The sequence below is a fragment of the Mustelus asterias genome, chromosome 14 (assembly GCF_964213995.1).
Source record: "Mustelus asterias chromosome 14, sMusAst1.hap1.1, whole genome shotgun sequence".
In the NCBI taxonomy this organism is placed as follows: domain Eukaryota; kingdom Metazoa; phylum Chordata; class Chondrichthyes; order Carcharhiniformes; family Triakidae; genus Mustelus; species Mustelus asterias.
In genome coordinates, this window is record NC_135814.1 from 35,444,914 (window position 1) to 35,467,920 (window position 23,007).

Genomic DNA, 23,007 nt, shown 5'->3' on the forward strand with positions numbered 1-23,007 from the left:
TGCTGAAAATTTGAAACACAGTGGGGATACACTCCTGGTACAACTTCGCATCTTCATATCCCTCATCTGAATGCCAAGGGATTGTGAATATATTCAAGAAGCAAGACAAGTCTGATTGTGGTGACTACAGTAGAGTCCTCCTGCTGTCTGCCACAGGATGCTCCTCTACTATCTCCTTCCAATGGCCGCGGTGCTCCTTCTGACTCACAGTGCAGTGTTTGCCCATTGAGAGGCATCATGAATATGATCTTCACTGCCTGGCAAAGGGAAATGCAAGGAACAGCACTAACCACTGTACATGGCCTTTTTCATCCCGTGAAAGTCTTTGAATCTGCCAATTACAAGGACGTATGGAGTATCCACCTCAAGTTTAGCTGCCCTCAGAAATTTATCACTAACCTCCACCTATTCCATGATGACATGCAAGACATGATCTTCACCAACAGAACCGCCATGTTCCCTATCTCTGTGAAGACTGAGGTCAAACAAGGTTTTGTCATTGTACCAACCCTCTTCTCAGTTTTCCTCACTACACCTCATCTCCAGCAAATTACCATAGGCATTAAAAATATCTAAAGAACAAGTGGGAAACTGTTCAAGCCTCCATCGACCATCTCAATATACAGTTATAGTTGAATACTGAAACTAAAAATTTATATAAGATCATAAGATATAGGAGCAGAAGTAGGCCATTTGGCCATTGAATCTGCACCACCATTCAATCATGGCTGATAAGTTTCCCGATCCCATTCTCCCACCTCTCCCCATTATCTTTGATCCCCTTACCAATCAAGAACCTATCTATCTCTGTCTTAAATACACTCAATGACCTGGCCTCCACGGCCTTCTGTTACAATGAATTCCATAGATTTACCACCCTCTGACTGAAGAAATTCCTCCGCATCTCAGTTCTAAAGGGTCGTCCCTTTATTCTCAGGCTGTGCCCTCAGATCCTAGTCTCTCCTACTAATGGAAAGATATTCCCCATGTCCACTCTATCCAGGCCTTTCAGTATTCTGTAAGTTTCAATGAGATCACCCCTCATCCTTCTCGGCTCCATCGGGTGCAGACCCAGAGTCCTTAAATGCTCCTCATATGTCAAGCTCTTCATTCCAGGGATCATTCTTGTGAACCTCCTCTGGACCTACTCCAGGGCCAGCACATCCTTCCTTAGATACGGGCCCCAAAATTGCTCACAATACTCAAAATGTGGACTGCCCAAAGCCTTATGAAGCCTCAGCAGTACAGTCCCTGCTTTTGTATTCTAGTCCTCTTGAAATGGATGCTAACATTGCATTTGCCTTCCTAACTACCAAGTTAACCGGCAAGTTAACCTGAAGAGAATCCTGAACTAGGACTTCCAAGTCCCTTTGCACTTCTGATTTCTGAATTCTCTTCCCCATTTAGAAAATAGTCTACGCCTCTATTCTTCCTACCAAAGTGCATAACTTTACACTTTCTCACATTGTATTCCATCTGCCCACTTCTTTGCCTGCTCTCCTAACCTGTCCAAGTCATTTTACAGCCTTCTCAATATTAACTGTCCCTCCACCTATCTTTGTATCAGCTCAGCCGCAATGGCCTCAGTGCCTTCATCTAGATCATTGATGTATAAAGTGAAAAGTTGTGGTATCAACACTGACCCCTACGGAACTCCACTAGTCACCATCTGCCATCGTGAAAAGGACCCTTTTATCCCCACTCTGTCTTCTTCCAGTCAGCCATTCTTCTACCCATAAATATCCATTCTCTCTATATATTAGATGGAAGTGGGATTGGGGGGCATATATGCACTGTTATTTATCAATAGTGTGGAGATGCCGGTGTTAGACTGGGGTAAACTCAGCAAGAAGTCTCACAACACCAGGTTAAAGTCCAATAGGTTTATTTGGTAGCAAAAGCCACGAGCTTTCGGAGCGCTGCCCCTTCGTCAGGTGAGTAGGAGTTCTATTCACAATAGAACTGTGAATTGTTTTTAGATTTCACAATAGAATTGTGAACAGAACTCCCACTTATCTGACGAAGGGGCAGCGCTCTGAAAGCTAGTGGCTTTTGCTACCAAATAAACCTGTTGGACTTTAACCTGGTGTTGTGAGACTTCTTACTGTATTTATCAATAGCACAGGGTATTATAATATTGTGAATACTACGGTATAACTTTGCTATTGTAGAGCAAATAAAATTATTTCAGAAATGTATGTTCTTTGAACGCTGTGTTATGTCATTCTAATCCAAGAAATGTTAAGGTGCAAGAATAACATTACTAAAGTTGGCAGTTTAATTACTGATGTATTAATTGTTATTGAAACTTAATTAAATTAGATAGTAATTATATTGTTAGAGAATGTTAGAGGAGGAAGAAAGTAACAATCCTGCATTCTACATTCTCGGCTTGAGATTTAGATTTAATAAATAAGGACTTTGTGAATTTTCAGGAATGAATAACTAAGTGGAGAAGGAAAGGGATCTTGGTATACTGATACAGAGATAATTCAAGATGGTAATGCTAGTAAATGAGGCGATGAAAAGAATAGAATGTGGAATGATTCCTTTTGTATGGAAGTAAGGCTGAACTTGTACAAGAACATAATTCAGAATAGATGTACATTTTTGGGCACCCTATGGTTTGAATTATTATTGTCACATGTATTAACATACAGAGAAAAGTATTGTTTCTTGTGTGCTATACAGACAAAGCATACCGTTCATAGAGAAGGAAACGAGAGAGTGCAGAATGTACTATTACAGTCATAGCTAGGGTGTAGAGAAAGATCAAATTAATGCAAGGTAAGTCCATTCAAAAGTCTGACAGCAGCAGGGAAGAAGCTGTTCTTGAGTCAGTTGGTACGTGACCTCAGACTTTTGTATCTTTTTCCCGAAGGAAGAAGGTGGAAGAGAGAATGTCCGGGATGCATGGGGTCCTTAATTACGCTGGTTGCTTTGCCAAGGAAGTGTAGACAGAGTCAATGGATGGGTGGCTGGTTTCCGTGATGGATTGGGCTACATTTACGACCATTTGTAGTTCCTTGAGGTCTTGGGCAGAGCAGGAGCCATACCAAGTTGTGATACAACCAGAAAGAATGCTTTCTATGCTGCATCTGTAAAAGTTGGTGAGAAACGTAGCTGACATGTCAAATTTCCTTAGTCTTCTGAGAAAGTAGAGGCATTGGTGGGCTTTCTTAACTATAGTGTCGGCATGGGGGGACCAGGACAGGTTGCTGGTGATCTGGACACCTAAAAACCTGAAGCTCTCGACCCTTTCTACTTCGTCCCCATTGATGTAGACAGGGGCATGTTATCCTTTACTATGAGAAAGATACAAAAGCAATTAAATAGATGAAACAGATATTTGCTGGAACAACAAATAGCAATAGACTTGCTATGAAACAGAGAGATTTGAGAATATGGTGCTTATTTCACTCTTCATGCTCTTGTAAGGTTATGGAACTTCTCCACACACTGAAACCAGATTTTGACCCTTGCAACTATTTCTGTCCATGGCTCATTCATGGTGACCTTTGAGGCACTCGTATCTTCTGTGGAAGAGTTGCTCCATCCTTTCCCTTGGTTGATCAGTTAAAGTTGAAGTATCAAGAAATTGGGGCCAACCTCTCTGTTCATGCTGGTTTCCAGATAACATCTTGCTGCCATTTGCAACACTTTGAAAGCAGTTATAGGGATGAAAGCAGAGAATAAAGCGTTACTTTAATAATTACGTCCTGTTTTAAGTACAGGCAGGAATTGGACTGCAAACTGTGAGTAGAATTTCATGCGTGACGTGCGAACTCGGTGGGTGGAACTAGATGGCAGCCAACACGAATCGCAGCAGCATTGGGTGAGCGGAGCTGGCAGGGCAGGCACCGTTTCCAATGGGTTGCGAGGTTTTCAAGTGGCATACTGAGGCCACCGAAGATGCAAAATGTTGTTAGCTGGAAGATACACCAGGCGGGAGGGGAGCTCGGGCAGCCAGCAAGCCCCTTGTTTCTCCGATGATTGTCTGCAAGCCCTGTTGGAAGTAGTGACATCCAGGAGGGACATCCTAATGCCCAGGGATGGAACGAGGAGGTCACCCCACCAAACAAAGAATGCCTGGGCAGAGGTGGCTGATAAGGTCAATGGCATGACCTGGTCCAGGACACCTAGATAGAATGCTGGAAATGGTTCGATAACTTCCTGCGCTTGGATGGGTGAGTTCTGAATGGGCATTGTCCAGTGTAGGTGGCAGAGAAAGGGTATCTGTCCAGAGTTGCGAACATGCCCATTCATCTCAAGGCTGGAGAGAAGAGCCTGAAGCCCTGGGTGCATCAAAGAGTCAGGTGTCCAAATGAATGGTAGCATCCTCCAGCCCCTTGGGGGTAATCTGAGCTGGGGGACAGCATGATATGGTGCTGGAGGTGGAGGGTTGAGTACTCAATGCGGCTTTGCAGTAACTTTCAGGAGAAATGTAGTCACAAAAACACTGAGAGATCTGCCACTGGTGCTGGGATGTCTAACCTGGCGACCCTCACCAGCCACGAACTGGGACCCCTGAAGCTTGAGTGGAGAGGGAGGTCATCAGTTCGCAGAGAGACCAGTGTCTTGGGGGAAGGTAAGATCCCAGTGAGCTGATTCATGAAAGGATGAGGGTGAAAATGATATATGGATGCCTCATCCCTCAGAACGACCTCAAGCGATGCGCTAATCATTGAAACACTTCAATGCGACTGAGACCAATCACACTGGGCAGCATGTTGTAGACATTAACTCTGTGTGATATGACTAATAGCTCTGACAAATTGTTATGATCCCTCAGATGCACCATCCACCAGAGCCAGCCAGGGGACCAATGACCCTCCATTGGCATTGGATCAGAAAACCTCACAAGATGCACCCACAGCATACTATCTCTCAGCATTGAGCACTAGTGCAGATACTGGCACATCAGTGGTCATTACTGTGTTGGATGAGATGGTAGTGCAAAATAGTGAGGGCACATTATGCTTACAGGAGCAGATGGTGGAGGCAGGGACTGCCCAGCCAGAGGACTGTTGGAGACCAGCAGCATGCTGATCTGAGGAAGGTGATGAGCCTCTGCAGCCATTTCCCATACAGTAATCTGTTAAAGGCTTTCCCAGTGTTTATGTCCACTGTTTTTCTCTCATCTACCATGCTTACTATTTATTTTCCCAGAGAATTCTAGGAGCTGTGTAATGCACAATTGTTCTTCGTAAAAACATGCTATTTGCTCTTTATCCAGATTTTTAAAATCAATATCAAATTTGAAGCACTAATAGGATGAGCTCCATTAGTTCCCTACTAGTTTGATACCCCTGATTCCTCTGCTAGGCCTGGGGTAAGGATAGGAAGTTTCTGCATGAAAGTAACTTTAAAGACTGTGCCATTTTTTAACCTGAAGGCATAAATGGTGCCAAGGCCCAAACATGTCCCCTTAAATCCTATGGGAAGGTGGCATTGGGTAAACCTGCAGCCCTTAGTTTTAGTTACATTCCAGAGGGCTACTGCAGACTTATATCTTTGCCTTGTCGCTTCTGAATACTCTGTTCTTCATCCTCGGTAAAGGCTTCTTGTGTATTGAAATGTCTTTTAATTCTCTTCAGGAGGCTTCTATTTTTTTTCCCGCCTCTTTGTGACACTCCCCTTACATTTTTCTCTTTCTAATGTTGTTATCCCTAAATCCACCTGAAGTTCTGAATAATTATTCAAGGTTAGGCCAGAAAATTGAGTGCAATTTACCCTTGGGATTCAACTACATCTTAAAAAGGCCCTAATCAAATGAGAACAGCCTTAGGCCTGAAGATGAAAATTGACCCAAAATATTCCATCTTTATTACCCTGGTGATTTACATTCCCTTGAACATCGGTAGGCCAGCTGCAAAGCATGTTGTAAATGTGTACTGAAGATCTTTTTAGATACTGTGTTTTGTGTTTAATCAGAAGAATATTTAACAATGACAATGCAGGGTTACAGCTTATGATTTTATGAATTGGTGCAAATATTTCCTAATTTTGAAATTTTTTATTGATTATTTTATTGAACTTATTTTAATGATTTTGGTGGGAGTTCATAACGGTGTCCGGTTTGTTATTGACACTGGATATTGTAACACTTGATAATTTTCATATAAAAACAACAAAGTTTAATGCAGTTCAATATAATATCAATGAACAAACACTTCCCTTGCTATTCAAATAGAAGGCTTCCATCCTCTTTCTCCCAGGGTTGAAATGTCTAATGCTAGGGGGCATGCACTTAAGGTGGTAAGAGGGGAAAGTTCAAAGGAGACATGAGGGGCAAGTTTTTCTACACAGAGTGGGGGTAGGTGTCTGGAACATACTGCCAGGGGTGGTGGTGGAGGCAGATACGATAGGGGTGTTTAAGGGACTTTTAGATAAGTACATGAATGGACTAAGGACAGGCAGAAAGGATTAGTTTAATTTGGCGTCAAGTTTGGCACAACAGCGTGGGCTGAAGGGCCTATTCCTGAGCTGTTCTGTTCCATGTTCTGTGTTCTAGTTTGATGACCTTAGTGTGTCTCCAAAAGCAATGAAAACCGTGATTAATCTTCAGTCATGTCAGCAGTAGAAATCTTCTAGATGGGTTCCTCATGAAGTATTTACCGAAGTGTTCACAATATTCTTCACAGTTCTGTACCAGCATGGAATAAATATATTCTTGAACCAGGAGAGCTTGCTTCCAGTGATGGGAGGCAGGGATGTAACTTATTAAGCTAACTTCCTCTTGAGGGGAATATTCAATAAAAGTGATACTTTATAAGAATCTCCCGGGACTACTCTAATATAATTTTTCATTGAGTTTATTTGTTTTTCATATCCATGTTAGACAACAGATAAATGATGACTCAATTGCTATTGATGATTGAATGCATATTGGGTTTCTCTCTGCCACCCTACACTGATGGAAGTCTATAAAAAGAAGGTAATTGAGCAATCTTTACTGAGAAGGTCATAAATATGATAGCTAACCATTGGAATGCAGCTTAAGTGCTTTTTAAATACAAAATATTATCAGTCTGGAACCACTTATAGATTGTTATGTTCCTATTTAGATTTAAAAATACCCTATTCAGAGCACCAGTGTTCCCTGTCTTCTATCCTGAATGAATTGAAATTTATCACAATTACGTGGAAAAATATTCAAATTCATATTATCAATAACATGGCACAGTAGTAATAAAGTTGTACCACAGAGACATTTTGATTGCTTTTCTATGCTGTAAAATATATAAAGCTAATCATTAAGATGAATTTTGTTGTATTGTAAACATGCAAGTGTAATTTCCCCCCCATAAGTTTCTTCTTTATTCTTCCTTTCGTGAAGGAGATGATTCATATAGTGGTGTAATTTCATTGCTGGGACTTCCTCTTTAATGCCTTATCTTACATCTGTGAATGGACAGTGAGTTTTAGTCAGCTATTCAACAACTGTGTTATCACAAGCAACCCAACAAGCATTTTTGGATCATGATTAGGGACCAGTTGTTGGTTGAGTTTCCACTGCCTCAGCTCAAATTACATTAGACAAGCTATGACTTTACCACTTTGACTTGTTATAATCTGGTTACTACTGGACAAGCCAGATTCCAGAGTGGAACCAGGCTTGGTACATCCTTTTCGAAACCATGGAGGAAAGTTACTGAACAAATTCACAGGAGTCTGCTGATGAACTTTTAACACAAAGATTAACACATTTATTAAACAAGAAAAATTAACTATATTACACCAGACAAAAAGGTTGGGAAGTTTCGATGCAAACACAAAAAAATGATTCCAGTATTCACTATTCCTTCACCCCAGCTATATCTTTGCGGACACATGCAAATTCAGAAAGATGAAACAATTTACCATATCTGTCATATATTCAGGGTAAGTATAATGCAGTACATGTACTTCAACTGGTGAAATGTGATAGACATGCTGTGTGCCAAACAAAATGGGCAATGTGACCAAAACAGAGTTAATGGATTTCGCAACAACCCCCAGACACTTGGCACACCATGAGCCAACAGGACTCCTTGAAACTCCGTCTTTCTCCTATCCCCATGTTTGATGAACTCGCTTTGGACTTCTCTCCAAGAGTTGCTCCTGCTGGGCTGGCTTCAACAATGATCCACTTCCAGGATTTCAATCTCACCTACTGACACTCCCTTCCCCTGGATCTCCACATACGCTCATGCTTCACCTTCCAAGAACTACTTTGGGCCTGCCAAGTAGAACACAACTGCTCCAAAAAGGGAGGAGTGACAGATCTCTCAATAGTATGTGTACACTTGTACACAGAAAACTGAGAGATCAAGGAGCATGTGCCATAGTGCTCCTTGCAGTCAGCAGCCAGATTCCCATGAGAATAGACTCCATTCACTCCCCCTACTGGCGTGAATCACATTTACCCTTTTTTTTCTCTAAGTGGCATAAGATCATGTCTGAGAGCTCGCCTGAAAGATGGGTGCAATTCTCTCTCGTTTCATGCTCGTTTGGCACTGAGAATCTTTTTTGGTAAGATCACCCCCTGTGACTGTTGCTGCCTCTAAAGTCTGCAATGTTTCTCCGGTATTGGTAAATAAGATAGTTCCTGAGTCCTCCACTCTCAATGGTCGGAGACCTTTTTGAACATTACAAAATGCCTGCTCCCCTAAGACTGGAGCTGCTGCCCCGTGTTGACTTACATTTTAAGAGATCTGCCATTTACCATCAAGACTATCTCTATACAGGGGGCACTTTACTTAGTTGGACCTGGTTAAGGGTTAATGATTTGGGCCCTTGTCAGGCTCCTCAATTAGTTTCTTCAAAGGAGCTAAACTAGCTGTTGTGGGGTTTTTTTTGCACATTCTGTCCTGACAGCTTCACTCTGCACCACGCTTATAAATTACCCATTTTGTTGCACCTGAAACACACATAATTCCCCACATCGCCATGCTTCCTGGGAGTGTTCACCCCACACACAGACACACACACACACACACCATGCCCTCAATGCTGTATCTCTTGTATTGGACTCTTCAGTACCCACGTTCAAGTTGCCCTTCTGACACCCTTTTCCCACCACAAGTGGTTTACCTCATTTGGCATGCCTTGCAACTCGCTTGCCCCCTGTCCTGCACATGCAGTTGCCTGGGTCAGTTCCACAGCTTTTTCTAGAGAGATCTTGGTCTCAGTCAATAACTTCTTTTATATAATTAGGCTGTTTATGCCAAAGACCAAAGGGTCCCTTAGCATTTCTCCGAAAGCTGTGTCGAATTCGCAATGCTCTGCCAATTCTCTCAACCTGGCCATGAAGCCGGAGGCTTTTCCACTGACTCCCAGACTGCGGAGTGAAATCTGTACCTCAACATAATGATTGAGGGTCGGGGGTTGAAATGATTTTGAACTAACTCAACTATCTGGTCAAAAGACGTGTCTGGAACGTCAGGCAGTGTTAAATTTCTTAACAAGCTGCAGGTCTGTGGACCACCAACTGTAATAACCTTGCACTTTTCTTCCGTTATCTCATTTGCTACAAAGAAGTAGTGCAGCCTTTCAATATACTGCCCTCCATTTTTCACTTTGTGGACAACCTGTTCTAATTTTTTAATCAGGGGCATTTTGAATTGTTAACATACAGGTGAACAACATTGCCCATCTCAGGAGAAAAGGCTAAACACCTGAGGAAATCTCCACAGTAAAAGATGTGCCCCAAGGAAACAAATCCAATCTGACCAAACTTGCAGGTCCTTCTTCCTTCAGCAATAATTGTGTTAATTTTCTCTTGAGCAAGCATTCCAGAAGACTGCAAAGAATGTAACAAATGATTCGAATGTCTTTAGTTCTCAAGGTGTTCAGTTACCTGGAATAACATTTTGAAATTATGTTAAACGTGACGAAGAACAAGATCAAGAATTTGGTTGTCTGTTTCATAATGGATTTTGTGAAAATACAAACAGCACAGGAGAGATGAAATATTTATTAGTATGAACACAATTGCTTTATGCTATTAAGTATTTCAGCATTTAAATTGGAAAACTATCAGGTGAAAATAGAAATATCTGTGCCACTTATTAGACAATAATTTCCTCCATTAAACAAGATGTGCAGACATTATACCACTGTTGAACAGATATTTAAATATATTTTACAGGCTAGGAATAACTAGTTCCGTGAAAATATAAAATTAATCATTTTAATCTCTCTTTATTGGAAATATTGTATTAAAGAAGCCTATCTTTGCTTTTATCATTCTGTTGTATTCCTGTTGTGAAAATAGCAGTGAAGTATGATCCTCCATTCCACTTCCATGTATTAGCATACACATCATTATCAGTATTGTTGCTTGCATTTATATCAATCTGCAAAGTAAAATTACTAATTCAAAACCAGCATTATATCCCAGTAATTCCCATTATGTTTTTATGGTACCAAGAAATGAAACGCTCATTTAAATTTTACAAGATCCCCTAAAAGGGATAAAAACATTCAAATGCTTTTGAGCTTCAAAAGACAAAACCTGCTTAAACAAATAGTCAAATTTGTATTTTAAGATTGTAAGAAATGAAAATAAGAGTAAGCTATTTGGTTCCTCGAGCCTACTCGGCCATTCAATAAGATGAATACTGGTCTGATTACTTGCCTGCCTGCATCTTTGTTCCACCACTCCCACTCCACTTTGACTCCCTTTGAGTAGATCAAACTCCATCTAACTCAGCCTTGAACGTATTGCAGAATATAGCACCAGGGACCCGGGTTCAATTCCGGCTTTGGGTGACAGTCTGTGTGGAGTTTGCACTTTCTCCTCGTGTCTGCGTGGGTTTCCTCTGGGTGCTCCAGTTTCCTCCCACAGTCCAAAAATGTGTGGGTTAGGTTGACTGGCCATGCTAAATTGACCCTAATGTCAGGGAGATTAGCAGGGTAAATGAGGGTTATGGGGAATAGGGCCTGGGTGGGATTGTGATCGGTGCAGGCTCGATGGGCCAACTGGCCTCTTTCTGTACTGGAGGGATTCTATGACACTCAATTACTCAGCCCCCATTGCTCTCTGGGAAGAGAACACAAAAAATCACAATCCTCTGAGAGAAGAGTTGCTCCTAATCTCTGTCTTAAATGGGAGACCCCTAACTTTCCTAGTGCTAGATTTATTTCGATTCCCCTCAGAGAGCAAACATCTTCTCGTTTACCCTGTCAACCTCTCAAAATTATATATTTCAATAGGGTCACCTCTCATTCTTCTAAACTCCAACTGTTCAACCTCAGAAGACAACCCTTTCACCACAGGAGTCAATGTTATTTGAAGTGCATTGAATGCCTGTATGCCCCTCTTTAAGTAAGGAAGCCAAAACTGTGCAAATACTCTGGCTGGGATTCTCCCAAGAAAATTCTGTGTGTCGAATTCACCTGAAAACTGGAGTAAATCACGTTGGTTTTTCAGCAGGTATTCCAAGATGAATTTCCCACACTGCACACTGCAGGGGTCACTATCGTAACTCGCGCTGAAAACAAGTGGGCAGGGCTTATTCCTGTTGGAGAAGCCGATAGCATAGCGCTGAGTGGGCCACTGCGCATCTGTCGAGCTGTCAGTGCCGAGATCGGCGCCTGTACAGTGGCCCCGCACTGCCGGCCTCCCGATCTCCACCCCCCCACCCCAAAATCCACCCCCCCACCCCGACAATTAGCCTCCCCTGCAGTGTCAATCCACCCCCTGCCTCGGCAGCCCCGATCCCCTTGCAGCAGGCTGATCCCACCTCCCCCCCCCACCCTAATGGCCAGTCCCGATTAGTGGCCCCCCTCCCCCACCAATCCTGCCTGCAGAGTGGCAGCAGGACCCCCCACCATACCACCGATCATCCCGTCAGGCCCTGCCCCTATTAGGCCCCACCGTCTTGGCACTGCCTGATGCCCAGTGGCATCAGGCAGTGCCAAGGACATTGGCACTTTGCCCCTTGGGCAGTGCCAGGGAGCACAGGCTGGCACTACCCTGATGCCAATCAGGGCCTTCAACCGATGCTATGCACTAGATACATCGATGACATTTTCTTCCTTTAGACTCATGGTGAACAATCACTGAAACAACTCTATGATGACATCAACAAGTTCCATCCCACCATCAGACTCACCATGGACTACTCTCTGGAATCGGTTGCATTCTTGGACACACGCATTTCCATTAAGGACGGTCACCTCAGCACCTCACTGTACCGCAAGCCCATGGATAACCTCACGATGCTCCACTTCTCCAGCTTCCACCCTAAACACGTTAAAGAAGCCATCCCCTATGGACAAGCCCTCCATATACACAGGATCTGCTCGGATGAGGAGGATCGCAACAGACACCTCCAGACGCTGAAAGATGCCCTCATAAGAACAGGATATGGTGCTCAACTCATCGATCGACAGTTCCGACACGCCACAGCGAAAAACCACACCAACCTCCTCAGAAGACAAATACGGGACACAGTGGACAGAGTACCCTTCGTCGTCCAGTACTTCCCCGGAGCGGAGAAGGTACAACATCTCCGGAGCCTTCAACATGTCATTGATGAAGGCAAACATCTCGCCAAGGCTATCCCCATACCCCCACTTCTTGCCTTCAAACAGCCGCACAACCTCAAACAGACCATTGTCCGCAGCAAACTACCCAGCCTTCGGGAGAACAGTGACCACGACACCACACAACCCTGCCACAGCAACCTCTGCAAGACGTGCCGGATCGTCGACATGGATGCCATCATCTCACAAGAGAACACCATCAACTAGGTACACGGTACATATACTTGCAACTCGGCCAATGTTGTCTACCTGATACGCTGCAGGAAAGGATGGCCCGAGGCATGGTACATTGGGGAAACCATGCAGACGCTACAACAACGGATGAATGAACACCACTCGACAATCACCAGGCAAGACTGTTGTCTTCCTGTGGGGAGCACTTCAGCGGTCATGGGCATTCAGCCTCTGATCTTCGGGTAAGCGTTCTCCAAGGCGGCCTTCACGACACACGACACCGCAGAGTCGCTGAGCAGAAACTGATAGCCAAGTTCCGCACACATGAGGACGGCCTCAACCGGGATCTTGGGTTCATGTCACGCTATCTATAACCCCCACAACTTGCCTGGACTTGCAAAATCTCACAAGCTGTCCTGTCTGGTGACAATACACATCTCTTTAACCTGTCTTAATGCTATCTCCACTCACATTGTCTGTACCTTTAAGACTTGATTAGCTGTATTGGCATTGATCAGCTTGATTAGCATTCCAATCATTATTCTGTAAATTGAGTTTGTGTCTCTATATGCCCTGTTTGTGAGCACATCTCCCACTCCACCTGACGAAGGAGTAGCACGCTCCGAAAGCTAGTGGCATTTGCTACCAAATAAACCTGTTGGACTTTAACCTGGTGTTGTGAGACTTCTTACTGTGTTTACCCCAGTCCAATGCCGGCATCTCCTCATCCTGATGCCAATGCCCATGGGGCACCCCCCCCCCACCCCCACTCTGGGAGGCCCCAATTGCCCCCCCCTTCACTCCAGCGGGGTCGGGTGCCAGATCCCTGAAAGTGGGGAGCTACTGCAAACCTCACTGGAGTGAAATACTCCTGGCCGGTGTGGGGTGGGGGGCGGGCAGTGGAGATGGTAGGGGGGCGGGCGGGGGGGGCAGTGGAGATGGTAGCAGGCCTGGAGGTTTCAGTCCCGGGCCCACTAAAGCCATTTAAATAATAAAATTAGAACCTGCATATTAGGCCCCATTTGGAGTACTGTGAGCAATTTTGGGCCCCACACCTCAGGAAGGACATACTGGCACTGGAGCGGGTCCAGCGGAGATTCACACGGATGATCCCAGGAATGGTAGGCCTGACATACGATGAACGTCTGAGGATCGTGGGATTATATTCATTGGAGTTTAGGAGGTTGAGGGGAGATCTGATAGAAACTTACAAGATAATGAACGGCTTAGATAGGATGGACGTAGGGAAGTTGTTTCCATTAACAGGGGAGACTAGGACGCGGGGGCACAGCCTTAGAATAAAAGGGAGTCACTTTAGAACAGAGATGAGGAGAAATTTCTTCAGCCAGAGAGTGGTGGGTCTGTGGAATTCATTGCCACAGAGGGCTGTGGAGGCCGAGACGTTGAGCGTCTTCAAGACAGAAATTGATAAATTCTTGATTTCTCGAGGAATTAAGGGCTATGGGGAGAGAGCGGGTAAATGGAGTTGAAATCAACCATGATTGAATGGTGGAGTGGACTCGATGGGCCGAATGGCCTTACTTCCGCTCCTATGTCTTATGGTCTTATGGTCTTATAATGCAGCTCCGCACCTATTTCTGGCACAGAGCCGATTGCGCCGGAAATCTGGCGCTGGGAGACGTACTCAAGGCTGGATGCCCAGCGCGGATCACACTAATCTGGCTCTGCTGAAAACTCCATCCCATTGCGCTAAAAAATCAGCGCAGCAGGATGGGAGAATTGTCCTCTCTACCTGGGATCTCACCAATGCCCTGTAGAGTTGTAACAAGATTTCCTATTAATACTCCATTCCCCTTACAATAAAGGTTAACATTCCATTTACCTTCCCAATTACTTGTTGTATCTGCATGCTAACATATTGAGATTCATGCATAATTTGGCATCATTGTGCAGTTTTTCCACAGGAAAATTAGACCTAAGTATTCTCACCAATTTATGTTACTTGGTGTTGCAAGATTTTTGTTTCTGCCCCCAATGTGAATGAATACATTTCTTAATTCCCACTAAAATTATTAATATTTTATTACCTAGTTTTCAGTGAGGCTGATTACCCTAACTGGCTGTTGTGCTCATTAATAGGAATCATTGACTTAGATAACCAACCTCAGTGAGTACAGCATTCAGAGCACCAGAGCATCTATGGGTGTTGGAGGAAAATGTCAACCAAGGATCTTGCTCCTGATTTCTTATTAATGACTCCGATTACTCCAACGGATGGTACGGTGGCGCAGTGGTTAGCACTGCCGCCTCAAAACGCCAGGGACCTGGATTCAGTTCCTGGCTTGGCTCACTGTTGCTGTGGAGTTTGCATGTTCTCATCATGTCTGCATGGGTTTCCTCCGAGTGCTCCGGTTTCCTCCCACAGTCTGAAAGATATGTTGGCTATGTGCATTTAACCGAACAGGAGCCGGAGTGTGGCGACTAGGGGAATTTCACAGTAACTTCATTGCAATCTTAATGTAAGCCTTACTTGTGACTAATAAATAAACTTTTATTGGAAAGTGTTGAAATATGGATGCAGTGTGTGGACAGAATAGGGCAAATATGTTGCCCCTAATGTTAGATAACTCTCCAACAATTGTGCTGCCAGCAATTGTGTAACTCCACCCCAACTCAAGTCAGTAGAATTTAATGTATAAAAAAAGAACAAGAAATGAAGGAACAGAGAACATTACGGTTTAACACAGAACGCACCTTCTGGTGCGATCTGTATCCAACAAATGTAAAGCCCAGGAATAAGCAGAAAAGTGTATCCAAAAGAAAGTGAGAGGTGAGAATCAAGCAAACAGCAAGTCCCATTGTAGATCCCAGGTGCAGAAAGTGAAGGGATTGCAGGTCACAACTAAAGGCACTGTTCGCGGCGATGGAATTTGGAAAATGTTATGGTTCTGAGGGAAAGAATTGTCCAACTGCAGAAGATGTTTGGTGTTTCCTCGTGCTTCAATGGAAGTTACAGCAGCAGCAGTGGATGTTTTTCCCCTAATGTCTGTTTGCCTGTTTTATACAATAGAACCACTGAAACAATCAGAAATGTAAGGAAATTATTTCACAAATATGTGATTGGTAGCTTTTTTCAAAAGGAATGTTGAGCTAATTAGAAAACTTTATGGTAAGTCTGTAGTCATGTAAAACAGGGATATAAATGCGAGTGCTTAGATTGTTAATATATTTTAGTAATATTGGCTTAATATTATACTGACAAAATTAATAAAGGCATCTGAGCAACATCATTACTTCATATAATGTTTTGTTTCAGATTTATTGTGTATCTGTTGGAAACATGGAAGATATTGAGCATCAGGAACTTAGTTGTCTTTACCTTGTACACAAAATTGTAGATTTGTCGGACAGATTACCACCAAATAGTAATCAATTCTTTTGAAAAGAAACATACAAGTATCTGTTTAAAATCAATTAAAAGTGCAGAGAGAACATGGATGAAGCCATTGCAATAGTTGATCAGCGCTGAATGACATAGGCTGAGCTGTTAAATTGATGTTTTGTGGCAGGAGACAGTCAAAGTAGATGTCTCATAAAATTTTTAACTTATCATCAGTTGGTTATTCATCTTCTAAGAGATCAAATCAGTTGCATAGACTTCATTGTGCAAGTTATATATTATTTATAGATGGATTAAAGATAGTGCACAGCTGCTCTATTGTTTAAACTCTTTTTCAAGAACTCATAAGCTTTGAGTTGATTCATCCCAATCTAACTGTGGTGGACCTCAGTTGTGCCTTTGTCCTATATGGACCACCGTTGTGTGTGTTTGTCATACCTGGACACATCCCCTTCCAGTTTGGTTCCTCCCCTCAGCACCTAGTATAAAGGTGGCTGTCTCCTCCCCCTTGTTCAGTCCAGGTCGGTTAATTGTTGGGATCTGCTCCTGATTCTGTTGTGAATAAAAGCCTACACTTATATTAGCATATCGGTAGTCTTTCGCCTTATTGATAGTGCATCAATTTTATTCACAACAGTTACTAGTATGGAGCAGTTTCTAAAACCCGACAAGTTAGCTTTAGACCCTCAAGAGGTTGGAGCCTCTGATAAATTTGATCATTGGTTGGACTGCTTCGAAGCATTCGTCGACACCGCTACGGCCATCGACACCGACGCTGCTAAACTCCACGTGCTCCGCGCCCGGGTAAGCGAAACTGTCTATGGAATCTTCCGGGACGCTGCTACTTACGCGGACGCTATCGAACTCCTAAAAGGGCAGTTCCGAAAGAGCCCTAACGTGGTTTACGCCAGACACCTCCTAACTACCCGCAAACAGCAGCCAGGAGAATCGTGCGCCCAATTTCTGCGCGCCCTGCGAGTCCTCGCCCGAGCATGCGACTGTAAGGCTGTTTCAGCAGCTCAGAACACGGAGGATCTGATCCGCGACGCCTACGTTGCGGGCATTGAGTCTACATACATCCAGCAGCGTCTGCTGGAACAAGATGACCTAGACCTCCGGAAAACGGCCACTATGGCTGAAACGTTAGAAGCAGCCTCCCATAATCTCGGGTCTTACCTTGGATCCCGTTCCACCGACGGCTCCACTGCGACGGCTGCTCCAGCAGGGCCCAAATGTTACTTTTGTGGCCTCCCTAAGCACCCTCGGCGTCACTGCCCGGCAAAGGACGCGATTTGCTCCGGATGCGGTAAGCTAGGCCACTTTGTGAAAGTCTGCAGAGCAAAGCCGCTTCTGAAGACTCGTGGAGCCATGTGTGCTCCGAGGGCGCGGCCATCTTTGATGCAGGCGGCGGCTGCGCGCGAATCGCCATCTTGGATGCGGTCACCGGAAGTGCGGGAATCGCCATCTTTGATGCGGTCACCGGAAGTGCGGGAGTCGCCATCTTTGAGACTGGCATCAAGGCAAGCTGAGCAGGAAGCTTCATCCGTGACGTCATCAGACGGCGACGAAGATGGATTCTTCTTTAATTCAACAGTGGCATCGATTTGCCTGGACCAGTCGCAGCCACATCAACTCTCCAAGTCCATAATGGAGATCAAGGTAAATGGTTATGCAGAAAACTGCCTGTTTGACTGTGGGAGCACGGAAAGTTTTATACACCCTCGCACAGTGCGTCAATATGCCCTTCCCGTGCGACCCTGGAGCCAGACCATCTCCATGGCCTCGAATTCTCACTCAGTGGAGGTCCTCGGGTGCTGCTTGGTGACGCTGACGGTACAGGGCACAGTCTACGAGCGTTTTCGGCTCCTCGTGCTGCCGCGACTCTGCGCAGCTGTACTGCTGGGGTTAGATTTCCTCAGCCATCATAGGAGCGTCACCCTGCAGTATGATGGCCCTTATCCCCCGCTCTCCGTCTGCCAGGCACCGTCACTGCAGCGCCCCTCGCGCACCACCTGCAGTCTCTCGACCCTCAAGATCACCCCCCCCCCCGTTATTTGATAACCTCACCCCGGATTGTAGGCCTATAGCCACCAAGAGTAGGCGCTATAGTGCGGATGACCGGGCCTTCATTCGGTCCGAGGTACAACGTTTGCTCCAGGAAGGGATTATCCAGGCCAGCACCAGCCCCTGGAGGGCGCAAGTGGTCGTAGTTAAATCGGGGGAGAAACACCACATGGTGATCGACTACAGCCAGACCATAAACAGGTATACCCAACTAGATGCATATCCTCTTCCCCGTATCGCGGACATAGTCAACCACATCGCGCACTATAGGGTTTTTTCAACGATCGATTTGAAATCGGCTTACCACCAGCTCCCTATCCGCTCGGAGGATCGCCCATACACTGCCTTTGAGGCGGATGGCCGCCTCTACCAGTTCCTCCGAGTCCCCTTTGGTGTCACCAATGGGGTCTCAGTCTTCCAACGGGCCATGGATCAAATGGTGGACCAGCACGGACTACAGGCCACTTTCCCGTATCTGGATAACGTCACCATCTGCGGCCATGACCTGCAGGACCATGATGCCAACCTACAAAAATTCCTTCGTACGGCCACTCTCCTGAACCTCACATACAATGAGGCGAAGTGCGTTTTCCGGACACACCGCCTCGCCATCCTTGGGTACGTGATAGAAAATGGTGTCCTTGGCCCCGACCCAGCCCGTATGCGTCCCCTTATGCAGCTTCCCCTCCCTACTACCCTCAAAGCACTGAGGAGATGCCTGGGCTTCTTCTCCTATTATGCCCAGTGGGTTCCCCGTTACGCAGATAAAGCCCGTCCGCTCCTAAAATCGACCTCTTTTCCCCTGGCGGAGGAGGCCTGTCGGGCCTTCGATGACATCAAAGCGGACATCGCGAAGGCCGCAATGCACGCTGTGGACGAATCCATCCCATTCCAAGTGGAAAGTGATGCGTCTGACTTTGCCCTAGCTGCCACCCTTAACCAGAGGGGCCGTCCGGTGGCCTTCTTTTCCCGGACCTTACAAGGCCCTGAGATTCGACACTCCTCGGTCGAGAAGGAGGCCCAGGCCATCGTGGAAGCCGTCCGGCATTGGCGCCATTATCTCGCGGGCCAACGATTCACCTTAATTACGGACCAGCGGTCAGTTGCCTTCCTGTTTAACACCAGGCAAAAGGGCAAGATTAAGAATGACAAGATCTTGCGGTGGAGGATTGAGCTCTCCACCTTCAGATATGACATCATGTACCGGCCTGGGAAGCTCAATGAGCCCCCAGACGCCCTGTCCCGTGGATCATGTGCCAGTGCCCAACTAGACCAGCTACAGTCCCTCCATAACGACCTCTGTCACCCGGGTGTCACCAGATTTTTCCATTTTGTCAAGTCCCGTAACCTGCCCTTCTCCCTTGAGGAAGTCCGGACGATTACCAGGCAATGCAGGGTCTGCGCTGAGTGCAAACCGCAGTTCTACCGGCCAGGTAGGGCGCACCTTGTAAAGGCCACTCGCGCGTTCGAGCGCCTTAGCGTTGATTTTAAAGGCCCCCTCCCCTCCTCTAACCGCAATGTTTATTTCCTGAATATCATTGACGAATACTCACGTTTCCCTTTTGCCTTCCCCTGCTCGGACATGACCACGGCTACAGTGATTCGGACCCTGAACAAGCTCTTCACCCTGTTCGGCTTCCCAGCCTATATTCATAGCGACCGTGGGTCCTCTTTCATGAGTGATGAGCTGAGGCAGTACCTGCTCGCCAAAGGCGTTGCCTCCAGCCGCACCACTAGCTATAACCCCAGGGGCAATGGTCAAGTAGAGCGGGAGAATGCAACCGTCTGGAAGGCCGTTCTATTAGCGTTACGGTCTAGGGGCCTTCCAGTCAGCCGTTGGCAAGACGTCCTTCCGGACGCATTACATTCCATTAGGTCACTCTTGTGCACAGCGACCAATACGACCCCTCACGAGCGGATGTTTTCATTTCCCAGGAAGTCCTCCTCGGGTACTTCGCTCCCGGATTGGCTGATGTCCCCGGGACCCGTCCTGCTTCGGAAGCATGTCCGGACCCATAAGGCAGATCCCTTGGTCGAGGAGGTCCAACTGCTCCATGCTAATCCCCAATATGCTTATGTAGCGTACCCTGATGGGCGGGAGGACACGGTTTCTGTCCGTGACTTGGCACCCGCGGGTGCCCCGGAGGTCACCACGTCCTTCCGCCCCACGGTCCCTGGTGTCGTCCATTCGGAGACTGCTACGCCTCTTCCTCCCTCAGTCCCTGTCCCCAATGTAGTGTGCCCAGAGCCTGTTGCAGCCCCCCACCCCCCAGCTCCGGTTCCCACTGTTCCCCATACGCCACCAGGGCCACAGCCCATTCCTCTCGCCCCTATGTACAGCTCGCTTGAGTCGCCGGAGCCGTCGCCACGCAGTACCCGACGACTGGACGGGACGACGGATCGGTCCGCTTCACACCACCCAGCGCTTTCTCTCGACGCTCACTGTACGGAGCCTGGGCCGACATCGCTCCCTGCTCGGACGACTCTGCGACCTGCACTACGACGATCGCGACGACGGATCAAGCCACCGGTTCGTCTGGACTTGTGATATTGTTTCCGCTTCATCCCCGTGTTGTTTTTTTAAAAGGAAGGGGTGAATGTGGTGGACCTCAGTTGTGCCTTTGTCCTATATGGACCACCGTTGTGTGTGTTTGTCATACCTGGACACATCCCCTTCCAGTTTGGTTCCTCCCCTCAGCACCTAGTATAAAGGTGGCTGTCTCCTCCCCCTTGTTCAGTCCAGGTCGGTTAATTGTTGGGATCTGCTCCTGATTCTGTTGTGAATAAAAGCCTACACTTATATTGGCATATCGGTAGTCTTTCGTCTTATTGATAGTGCATCACTAACATTGATCATTAAAAGCAGGATATGCTGTATAAGTGCTGCTGATCTAATCGACATCTGCCAAAAGTAAAGGTGAGTTGAAGTTTCAAGTGGAAATCATTTGTCACCCTGATGAAAGGGCTGCAGCTCGAATGATCTTCTGTCTTTTCCCTTTTCAGAAGCTAATAATCCATTGCAGTGATGGGCAACCTAGGCTAGTGAGTGGGCCGCATGCATCGCCCTCCGTCATATCAGTGGGCCACAGGATTAAAATCAGGCTTGCTCACTAACCGTGACATCATGAAGAAGATTAAATAAATTTAATACATGCCAAATCTTTAATGAGTTATAGAAAATGTTTAATCATTTTTATATTAATAGAACCATCATCAAGTTCAAAAGATAAGAATAAAATAAATATTTATACGTTGGACACAGAGGGAGTGCACTGCTCTCGCAGTCAATATTGTTTGCAATCAGCTCACTTCACTTTACTTGCCCTGACTTTACATGCGGATCACTTCAGTCACACTGGAGGAAAAAAACTACGTGGCTAGTAATCAGCAGAATGTGGCAACCCTGCACATGGGCAATGATCAACAAAATTTCTTATGGGCCACACTCAGAATCCAATTGGGCTGCAAGTGGCCCCTCAGCCGTAGGCTGCCCACCACTTATCTATTATGTATTTGCAGCATGCTGTTTGTAATTCTCTTCTTCCCATCCAAACCTGATGCTCCCTTTCAAGTTGTAATTAAGATGGATTGTTAGAAAAAGATATCTGAATTGCTTCACTTTCTCCTGACAGATACAGAGCTGGTATATCGGACCAGGGATGGGCATGTGATCAAACTGAATATAGTAACAAATGAAACAACCGTATTGCTGGAAAACAGCACATTCGTAAGTAAATTGACTTGCATATTTGTATTTATCTTTCCACTTCAAAATGTATTTTAGCTTTGCTTATACATAAGAGTCTTCATTACATTTCAGGTACAACTGTACAGAAATAAAAGTGTTATCAAGGAGAACGCTCATATAACAGATTTTGTGGATATCTATCAGTGAGCTAGTTTTCCAGCATCATTATCTATTTTGGACTTTTTAAGGAATAAAAACGGGGTGTTTGTGTCTCAGAAGTATTGATGTGAATGTTATGCCCATTCTGGAATAAACACTAAGTTCTGGTAGAACTATACGCCTCCATCCAAAAAGATGGGGCGGCATGGTGGCACAGTTGTTCGCACTGCTGCCTTCCAGTGCCAGGGACCTGGGTTCAATTCTGGCCTTGGGTCACTATCAGTGTGGAGTTCGCATGTTCTCCCCATGTCTGTGTGGGTTTCCTCTGGGTGCTCCGGTTTCCTCCCACACTCCAAAGATGTGTGGGTTAGGTTGATTGGCCATGCAAAATTGCCCTAAGTCTTTAAGTTAAATACAAAGGCAACTACAAGGGTACGAATACTGAGTTATCTAAAGTATTTCAGAAAGACAGGTAAAACATAAGAATACAGAGAAACAGCAGCGGAAGTTAAAGGATATATTTCTTAACTATTAAGAAAGATATATTCCACCGAGAAAGAAATCCTCTTGAAGAATTATAAACCATTCGTGGTTAACTAACGTAGTTAAGAATGATATCTCATTGAAAGCAATGTCGTACAATAATGTCCAGATTAGTGGTAGGCCAGGAGATTAGGAACATATTAGAAACCTTTCAGAAAATGTGATAAAAAAGAAGGGGGAAATAGATTAGGGATGGAATCTTTGATTTCTGGTGGCGGAGGAGGCTCACCATTGGCCACTGATAGGATAGAACAAAGAAAAGTACAGCACAGGAATAGGCCCTTCGGCCCTCCAAGGCTGTGCCGATCATGATGCCCTGACTAAACTTTAAAAAAAGCTTCTGCCCTTACTCAGTCCAAATCCCCCTTTTCCCCCCTATTCATGTACCCATCCGGATGCCTCTTACATGTTGCTAATGCGCCTGCTTCCACCATCTCCTCTGGCAGCGCATTCCAGGCTCCCACCACTCTCTGCGTGAAAAACA

The 23,007-nt window shown here is 45.5% G+C and overlaps 1 protein-coding gene across 1 annotated transcript in view; it reads left to right on the forward strand.

The window, feature by feature from the left end:
• dpp10 (dipeptidyl peptidase like 10) overlaps positions 1-23,007 on the forward strand; it is an 837,745-nt gene that overhangs the window by 392,708 nt on the left and 422,030 nt on the right. Inside the window, exon 4 of the mRNA XM_078229163.1 lies at positions 21,766-21,860. Coding sequence (XP_078085289.1) covers positions 21,766-21,860 — 95 coding nt within the window. The remainder of the gene's footprint in view (positions 1-21,765; positions 21,861-23,007) is intronic.